At 33.9% G+C, this 10,790-nt stretch overlaps 1 protein-coding gene across 1 annotated transcript; it reads left to right on the forward strand.

The window, feature by feature from the left end:
* The first annotated feature begins 6,226 nt into the window (after positions 1-6,226).
* On the forward strand, positions 6,227-10,228 carry LOC139481506 (uncharacterized). The gene is made up of 3 exons (XM_071264881.1): positions 6,227-6,738; positions 7,421-7,484; positions 8,855-10,228. Exons 2-3 carry the CDS (start codon positions 7,461-7,463, stop codon positions 10,094-10,096), a joined length of 1,266 nt encoding a protein of 421 aa, XP_071120982.1. The 5' UTR covers positions 6,227-6,738; positions 7,421-7,460; the 3' UTR covers positions 10,097-10,228.
* The last annotated feature ends 562 nt before the right edge of the window (positions 10,229-10,790 follow it).

The raw sequence follows: 10,790 nt of genomic DNA on the forward strand, positions 1-10,790 counted from the left end.
TAAGTTTCGTTCCACTCTGCTAATTTTTGTTGAAATTACGGGCTTTGGACCTTTAATAAATTGTTGAAAATCACAGGTATACATACTTTTTTTTCTATAGGCCACCAGATTTTGAGCTGCTTTTTGATATGTGAGACTACCATCTTGTTTGTGTCCACATGTGTTATTCAAATTGCAGATTTTTCAACTTTTTGGGACAGGGCCACTCGTGTCGCTTTGACACATTTAGTTTTTATTAAATTATTAAGGGGCTGATATTAAACCAAATTTGGCCTCAATCATTATTCGGTTATCTGTTGTCATTTTTATACGACCACAAAAATTAAAATTGTTTTGGTCGTATATTGGTATGACGTTGGCTTCGTCATCGTCATTTGGTTTTCGCACTGTAACTTTAGTATAAGTAAATAGAAATCTATGTAATTTAAACACAAGGTTTATAACCATAAAAGGAAGGTTTGGATTGATTTTGGGAGTTTTGGTCCCAACATTTTAGGAATTAGGGGCCAAAAAAGGTCCCAAATAAGCATTTTTTTTGGTTTTTGTACAATAACTTTAGTATAAGTAAATAGAAATCTATGAAATTTTAATACAAGGTTTATGACCACAAAAGGAAGGTTGGGATTGATTTTGGGAGTTTTGGTCCCAACAGTTTAGGAATTAGGGGCCAAAAGGGTCCAGAACTAAACTTTGTTTGATTTCATCAAAAAATTAATCATTGGGGTTCTTTGATATGCTGAATCTAAACATGTACTTAGATTTTTGATTATGGGCCCAGTTTTCAAGTTGGTCCAAATTGGGCTCCAAAATTAAAGATTGTTTGATTTCAACAAAAATTGGATGTACATGTATGGGGTTCTTAAATATGATGAATCTAACCATGTATTTTGATTTTTAATATTTGGGCACGGTTATCAATTTGCTCCTCAGTGAGGTCTAAAGGGTCTAAAATTGATCATTATTTGATTTCATCAAAAATTGAATTCTTGGGGTTCTATGATATACTGAATCTAACCATGTATTTAGATTTTGGATTTTGGATCATAATAGGTAAATGTCCAATTTAAAACTTTTAAGTTTTTAAGTTTAAGTTCTTAGACCACATTCACTCTGTGTCAGAAACCTATGTTGTGACAACTATTTAATCACAATCCAAATTCAGAGCTGTATCAAGCTTAAATGTTGTGTCCATACTTGCCTCAACCTCAACTTTTCAGGGTTCGACCTCTGCAGTCGTATAAAGCTGCGCCCTGCAGAGCATCTGGTTATCTATTTTTACATGATTTCCAAAACCAAAGTAGACTCAGGTGAGCGACACAGGATCTTGAGAATTTCTAGTTAGCTCACCTGGCCCACAGGGGAAAGTGAGCTTTTGCCATCAGTTGAAATGATTGTCTGTCTGTCGTCGTCATCTTGTCTCCATCTTCTACCAACTCTTCTGCACTGAAACTACTTGACCAAAATCATCGTTGAGGTTACTCATTTTTAAAATGTGTTTGATGACTTCCGCCTGCCAACCAAGATGGCAAACATTAGTTGAAATAGAAAATAGGAGTAAACTGCAAATTTTGCGTTTTATTTCTAAAACTTATAAGAGAAAATCTAACAAGGCAGAAATGTTAAGATATGCGAGGTCTTCCTATTGTCTGTTTGTATCAAAACTGTCAACCTACTTCTTATAGGAGCTATTGCCCATGAATTTTCTTTAAAATAAAAGTATGCCTATTATTTTAAAAATTATAAAAAAAAGGACAACTCCTTTTTAAAGTTATGGCCCTTTAATGGTGATTATTGCCACTTTTGGTGATACTTATTGCTGAATTTTTCGTTTCCGTTCTGTAACTTTAGTTTACCTCCATTTTAACGTCATAAAACTTATACACAATGTGATACATCTCGTAGCTAGTGCCCCTTTAATGGATTCAATATAACAGATGGGGTTGATACTCTGAACAGTTTGGGACAAGTATGGATACATCATTCAAGATTGATATAGCTCTAAATTTTGATTGTTATTAAGTATTTGACACAGCATAGGTTTCCGACACAGAATGAAGTGGTCTCAGAACTTGAAAATGTGAAATTGAACAGTTATATCTATAAAGGTCCAATATTCATATATCTATATTCATGGTTAAATTCAGCATAACAGAACTTTTGATGAAATCATGCAACCAAATTTAAAATGTGTGCCCAAAGGACATAAACTAAATACACGGTAAGAGTCATCATATCAAAGAACCCCGTATATTCAATTTTTGTTGAATTTCAAAGTGGATCAATTTAAAAAACGGGTCCAAAAATAAAAAAATCGAAATACATGATTAGATTCGGAATATCAAAGAGCCCAATAATTCAATGTTTGATGAAATCAGACAAAGTTTAATTTTAGATCCTTTGGACCTCATTGTGGACCAATTGGTAAACTAGGCCCAAAATCCAAAACTAAATACATGGTTTTATTCAGCGTTTTTGCGAACGCCAATAATTTACGACTTATAAATTAAATCCCATTGGAATTTGTCAAGAAATAAGCAATTCATACACAGTATTAGAACAGTGTAATGTTGGTCCCTTTTTACTCAACGGTTAGGGCCAAAAACCCTAAAATCAATCCCAACTTGATCTTCCTGTTTTGGTAAGGGACCTTTTGGTATAATCTCATAGATATCCATGCACCCATATATTTAACGTATTGTCTGGAAACCAAATGTCTAAAGACGATGCAGAAGACGAACCAGGAAATGGCTGCCAAAAAATGAGATCGGTATTAAAATTTCAGTAAATTTGTTTCGATTGGATACATGAAATTATTTTTATAAATTTTTAATTTGTGAAAAAAGGCGACCATGCCTGATATCGACGCATAGAAAGAAGACATCTTTTACAGGTTGTTCGAAAAGAAGGGCCTGCATCTCGTCTAAAAATCTGAAAATTTAACCGTCTCGAGTAGATAAATATCGTATTACACTCGATGCAGTGGTAGACATAATGGTCTTGTAACTGTTTTTATATCCACCTCACAATATAATTGAAGTTATGAACTCTTGAGTTATGTTATAACGACAGTTTTTGCTCTAAATTCCATAATTTGTAACCGTTCTTGGCATTATCGCCTTCCTTAATGAAGACATCTTTTCATATCTATGTTTTTGTCAAAAGATTCCATATAACCTTGACACCTTTTGGATACAACCGTAGGTTACGGCATAGGGATTTATTTAGGTTTAAAAATGTACAACGTTTTTACATCCTCAAAATGTGCTCACGTGGATCAGAAAGTACTTTTATGAAAAGATTTGCTTAACCCGGCAATATTTCTTTTTGAAAAAGATCCCTTTAAAAACCGAAATGCAGCCTTTTTATATATTGGGATAAATTTAAAAATCAATATAAAAAGAACATGTGGTATGATGGCCAATGACGCAAGTCTCACCAATAGACAAAAAGACATAGACACCATACGTCTTCAACAATGATGAAAGCCACTACCGCACAGTCACATATAAAAGGACATTGTATTCAAAAGTAATACTGTCCATCCATACTTTCACCAAGAAGACATAATTCATCGTTTTTAATACATGACATATAAACCTGACGGGATAACCCTGTCGAGTGTTTTTTGTTTTGAATTTTTCACTCTCGGGGTTGTTAAATTTGAGTTCGTGATATTTAAACTCATAGTATAACACATTCATTTTCAGATGTACATATCTATTTGTGTTTTTCTCGGTTATGGTATAAGCCAAAAACTTCTGTTTCAAGGTCCTTTTTTATGTTTGTAATATGTGATATGCACTTTTTAAGAGACGATAACGCCTTATTTTACACGCACACAACACATCAGGGGTTTATTGCCTAGTTGTAGCAGTGTAACCAGTCGTTGCTCCTACTTCTGAATGCCACATGCTTAGCAGAATATACAAATGTTTATGTATAAGGTTTGTCCCAGCCTGTGTTGAATTGGGGCCAGTATGGACACAACATTGAAACTTGATACATCTCTGAATTTGGATTGTGATTAAATATTTCACAGCATAGGTTTCTGACACAGAATGAATGTGGTCTAATGAACTTAAAAAAATAAATTTATCTATTAGGGTCCAATATCCAAAATCTAAATACATGGATTGATTCAGCATATCAAAGAATCCCAAGAATTCAATTTTTGATGAAATCAAACAAAGTTTAATTTTGGACCCTTTTGACTTCAATGTAGACCAATTTGATAAGGGCCCAAAAATCAAAAATCTACATACATGGTTAGATTTAGCATATCAAAGAACCCCATACAATTAATCTTATCGAAATCAAACAAAGTTAAATTTGGACCCCAATTTGGACAAACATGAAAACTGGACCTATAATCAAAAGTCTAAATACATGTTTAGATTCAGCATATCAAAGAACCCCAAGGATTAATTTTTTGTTAAAATCAAACGAAATCAAATTTTGGACCCTTTCGACCTTAATGTAGACCAATTTGAAAACGAAACCAAAAAATTAAAATCGAAAAACACAGTTAGATTCGGCATATCAAAGAACCCCAATAAATCGATTTTTGATGAAATCAAACAAAGTATTATTTTGGACCCTTTTGACCTCAATGTGGACCAACTTGATAACGGAGCCCAAAAATCAAAAATCTAAATACATGGTGAGATATAGCATATCGAAGAACCTCCATATATTCAATTAAATCAAACAAAGTTTGATTTTGGACCCCAATTTGGACCAACTTGAAAACTGGGCCCATAATCAAAAATCTAAACACTTGGTTAGATTCAGCATATCAATGAACCCCAATAATTCAATTTTTGTTAAAATCAATCTAAGTTTAATTTTGGACCCTTTGGACCTTGATGAAGATCAATTTGAAAACGGGACCCAAAACTTAAAATCTTAAAACACAGTTAGATTCGGCATATCAAAGAACCTTTATAATTAAATTTTTGATGAAATCAAACAAAATAAATTTTTGAGCCTATGTGGACCAATTAAAAAAACAGGGACCGAAAAACAAAAACTTAATACACGGTTAGATTCAGCATATTTAAGAACCCGTAGAATTCAAAAATAAAACCCCATTGAAATCGGTAAAAAAATAAGCAATTTATACAAAGTATTGTTTTTGGCCCCTTTTTTGCCCCTATTTCATAAACAGTTTGGACCATTACCCTCAAAATCAATTCAAACCTTTCTTTTTTGGCATGGAACCTTGTGGTAAAATTTTAGACGGATCCATACACTTACACACAAGTTATTATTTTAACCCTTTTGGGCCCCTTGTTCCAAAACTCTTGGGACCATTATCCCCAAAACCAATCCCAAACCCCCTTTTGTGGTTTCAAACCTTGTATTAAAATTTCATAGAGATCCATTTACTTAAACTAAACTTATTGTCCGGAAACTAAGTGTCTCCAGGCGACGATGACGACGACGACGAACGACGACGTGATACCAATATACGAACGCAAATTTTTTTGCGGTCGTATAAAATCGAATAATTTGCTTTATTTCTGAACCATCGACATGAGGTTCACTTTTTAAAGTTGATAAATAAGGGTTTAAAAAAACTAAAACCTCAGTAGTAATTCTTTCCTGTTAAGCTACATCATGCTTTGTTTGTTCTTTTTCCAGATATAAGGGTCCACAGAAAACATGAATATCAGTTTATACAATAATATTTATATGAACGTACACAGGTACATGCAAGTTTGAATCCTACTTAAACAAGTATATGGTGAAACAAATATAAGTGTATACACACACATACATCCACTAATTAATTTTTGAAAATACTATAACATGTTACATGTATATTATCAATATCAATAATTATAAAACATTGATTGATTACACTTGGTGGCTCATTAATCTTTGCTATGATTTGTTTTAATAACAACGATGTCATTATTCTTTTTCGTTATATTTGTAGCAGTTTCTTTGCTATCTTAACAGATTTAAAGTTGTTACTATCATCTTAATTGAATTTATAAAATGTCTGATATATATGGAAGTAAGATTTCTTTATTGAAATAAATATGATCTTTTCAAAATGCAAAGTGTGCATTATCTGCACATGAAAGCAATATCAGAGTTGAAAATAAATTCAGCGCTATGAATGATGGTTCAAAGGTTAATATATAAACTCATCCTAGATACCAGGACTAAGTTTTGTATATATACGCCAGACGCGCGTTTCGTCTACAAAAGACTCATCAGTATGGAAGCGCATATGGTACACCCCTTGTAAAGTTATTTTGTTGCTAATAAGTCGGAATTATTAGTCAAGTTGTGTGTTATAAGCTGGAATCTTATCATCAAGTTGAAGTCAAGTTGTCGGAATGATGTAGAAAAATTGTTTTACAATGTCGACTTGCTGATATAAATATAATGGCATAGTAATAAGAAGTCGACACGTTGAATTCAACTTATTAATTGATTAAGTCGACAACTTGTTTATTTGATATTAAATCATCATGTTGAAGTCAACTTGTCGGAATGATGTAGATAAAGTTTTTATTACAATGTCGACTTGCTAATATAAATGTAAATGACATAAAATAAGAAGTCGACTTGTTTATTAATTAAGTCAACTTGCTTATTTGATGTTAACTTTATTCGTTCTCACGGTCAGATTCCCACGGTCCGTATTTTACTTCCTGTGCTGACACATTAAAGATGGAGATCGACAGCAACAACATCAGCGGGAGCAGTGGAAACGAGTCATAAGTAAGTTTATATTTGTTTTCTTTGGAGACTTAGCGTTATATTTTAATATGAAGCAATACTGAACACAAAATGAAAAAGATCATAGGGAGAAAAAACGTTATTGTTTGAATGAAAGGGCATTGAAAAGTTACAGTTTAACGTGACCTGTGATAAGATCTAGAGTAAGACGTCTGCTATTATTAAAGATATATTCTACTTAAAGGGTTTCACCCCTCTCCCCACCATCCCATCACAAGTACACTACCCGTTCTGTACGACTGTCAATGAAAAATGGAAAAAAAACTGAATGGTCCCTCCCTTTCGCCTTTCAGAGTCCTTTGTAGATCAATCTCCATGACTCATTTAATTCATAACAGCTAAGCAAAAAAAAAATTAGTAATCTAAACAAATAATTTGATTCACAACTAGCAGGGTGGATCTTGTCATTTATAAGGGTTGGGTATGGGGATCCTAGCCCACGATAAAGGGGAGTTCCAACTATATGTCCCCATTCAATTGCATTGATCTTCCAAATAAATGTAAAAAAGGGTTCCAACCCCGGACCCCCTGGATTCGCCACTAATGCCAGGTAGAAAAGCATGATGCGAAACGAAATATGTGTTCACTTTATTTTGATATTGACCGATTAGAAGATTTTGCTATTCATTAAACATTTCAATTGAAGAAATATCGTCTATTTCAGCTGCTTGGTCACCTGCCCGTCTAATAAATGGTCAAAGACTATGGAATCAAGCAATATTTTAAAGGTAATATTGAAAGTAAAACAAAGAAATATGTTGCTGACATCGAACATCAAATCAACACACTTTGGCTTAAAAACAAACAAAATTTGTCAAAACTTTCTTGTATAGTTTTTATAATGTTTTTCTTCATTTAGACTAATCAGCTCCATCTTCGTGGAAAGTATGAAAAAGGTTTAATACTGTATTGTGATTTATTTTTTGTAAAAACTGCACCTTAAACGGCCAAAAATTACAAAAAATAAAGGATTACCAAAATAGGAAAAATGAGCACACATTTACACGGCTCTAGCGAAAAATATAGTGAACCATGATATAAAGTTTTCTTCATATTTTGTCTAGCATGCGCAGTAAAAGCGAGACATGTAGGTACGGTTTTACAGGCGACGGTGAATATATGGCGTTAACATTGCAACCAAGTTTGCTGTTCATGTCTTTATCTCGTGAAGCATAACGAGTAAGGTTCTTATATTTAGGATGCAGATTTCCTACATATTGTTCTTGCCAGTCAGTCATGTGCCATTTATCTTTGACCTATTTTAAATGCTTGAATGACCCTGAAGAACTCTAATAGTCAATTTTGCAACCGAGTTTACTGCTTAAGTCCATATCTCAAGAAATAGAAGTCTAAGGTTGATAATATTTGGCATTAACGTCTCCAACTACAAGGGGATGATAGTCTGAAGTGTAATTTTAGCTTTGACTTAGGTTGATGATATTAGACAAGGAGGTGCCCCACTACCAGGGGATGTCATTTTGATACCTGTAATTTGATCTTGGCCTTGTTTTTATGGTTGATTGACTTTGACAATATGCGACCAAATTTTATAAATTAGTCAATGATTGATAAAGAACTAGATATCATGTTTAAGGAGGCATGATGTTACAACAAATTTAGCAAAAATTGAAACATATTTTTTTCATAACAAATTTTATTCATTAGGTACACTATTCGTTGTTTCTTTAAGATATGGTACAAAAATCAACCAAACAAAATAAATTCGTTTAGGCATCAGATGACTTTTAAAATGTTTATTCGATTGCAATATGCTGGAAGAAGATATGTCCTCTTGTTTGAAAATGAAAACATGTTCAAATGTAAAAATATCATATGCTTATACCTGATACCTATAACGGGTAAATTTAAAAATGAAATATGTTATAAATATCGCCATGAAGATTTATTTTGGATTGTCAAAACTTACTGTGTATTTTTCCATTTCGTATTCCATTAAATGTGAAGGCGCAGCGCATTTCCTAGTAGTTTTATAGTAAGCTGATGACGTCACAGTGAACACCCTATTTAGATATCAAGCCAATCGGATTTTTCATTTTATCATTACATCATACGTGTAATTTCTATCTTTATGTTTCAGTTACTCTGTTGTCTCCTTTGTGTTGCTGATCATGACGTTACAGGAATACCTTACCCAGGCGATGATGCTTCTGTGCCTGAACTAGTCCAATACTATCATCAATTATGCTACACGTCCCTTCAAATATGTGGATTTCTCTTGTTTGTTCACGGAACATTCATGAGTTGTTCCATGTTAAAAAGACTTAAGAGAAGATTAAATATCAGACGGCGTAACAACCAGTCGCCATTACCTACAGTTGTAAGGACAATCCTGGCTTTACACCGTAATGGCCTGTCTAATGTTGGATACAGGTATATGTGGAGGACTCTGAACATAGGCTTTGGACTTTGCGTCACACAATCAAGAGCAAGGCTTTGCTTAAGAACAATAGACCAACAGGGTGTACTTAACAGATCGCATCGAGTTCTTCGAAGGAGAGTGTACTACAATAGAGGACCAAACTATCTGATTCATGTCGATGGTTACGATAAATTAAAACCCTACGGCATAGCTATACATGGGGCAATCGATGGATACTCTCGTAAACTTTTATGGTTGATAGCAAGTCCCTCCAACAATAACCCCAGATATGTCGGTTACTGGTATCTTAATTGGATCAAACAAAGAAAGATGCTTCCAAGGGTTGTTCGATCGGATGCAGGAACAGAAAACGTCATAATGAGGGATTTACAAAGATCGTTGCGACATAATCAAAACGATGAAATGTCGGGACAAAATTCTTTTCTCGTCGGCAGATCTGTTGCAAATCAAAGAATAGAAAGGCTTTGGGGTACACTAAAAACGAGTTTCACCCAGTTTTGGAGAAACCGTTTCCAGGATTTCCAAGACACTGGACTTCTTAATGTATCGTGTCCAGTACATAAAGAATGTGTTCGATTTTGTTTCCTCTCCGTTATCCAACATCAATTGGACATGTTTGCTGAGAACTGGAACTCACATAGAATAAGAAGACAACGTGCTGAAGTTGTAACACCAAGTGGTATTCCAAATATGTTATACTATCAGCCAGAGATCTTTGGTGGAAGAGACTGTTCATTTCCTTTACCATGTAACTTACAAACAATTGACAATCTCATAGAGGAATATACAGAGAACTTTCCAGAGCATGGCTGTAGCAATGAATTTATTAACATTGTCGAGTTGCTTACTGGAAACAGACGAGATCAGTTTCCCATCATCACATCATACGATGACGCAGAGCTATTGTTTCGGACATTGATTGCTGCCTTACCGAATTGAACATTTGCTATACATTTTTTATACAATAATGATTTTACATAAACATTTTTTTAGAAATTAATTATATATATAATATAAGTAGGTTTGATATTTGGTTTTACCATACAAGAATTAAATCAAACAAAATTACTAGGAGTTACTATATACTGTTTCTTGGTCTAGATTTTTTGTTGTTGATTATGGTAAATATAAAAGAAAATACTCTCTACGCCTAGTGCAGCATGATACGATCACATTTATCAAGGGAACAAACAGTAGGGCAAGTGTTGACACAAAGCTCATGCCTGATTTGTAACGCCTGGTCTCGGCACAAAAAAGTTTGCCAATGGGATATGATATTCCTATGTTGATCGCATTCGTTTGAATGGTTTTGTTTCTACTTTCTTGTACTCAAGGATCTAGTTTAATGACAGACTTTTTGCGCCAATACTTTAGGATATGAAACAAAAGACTATTAAGAGGCTGTATCGCTCACATCAACCGTGGCTACATAAGCCAGTCCAATTTAGACCCCGATATAATAGGTATGTTCCCCGTTATTGCCCATCAAGGATGGATATAGCACTGCTTGAAAAGTGTTCATACAAAAACAAATGTTATCCAGTTTGGTCTCAGTAGTTTTGTTTAAGATCTTTGATCCCCCTGGCCCTCAGCTCAGGGTCCAATGTTAAACTATGTTGTTAGTAATTCCTGC

The sequence above is a fragment of the Mytilus edulis genome, chromosome 7 (assembly GCF_963676685.1).
Source record: "Mytilus edulis chromosome 7, xbMytEdul2.2, whole genome shotgun sequence".
NCBI lineage: Eukaryota > Metazoa > Mollusca > Bivalvia > Mytilida > Mytilidae > Mytilus > Mytilus edulis.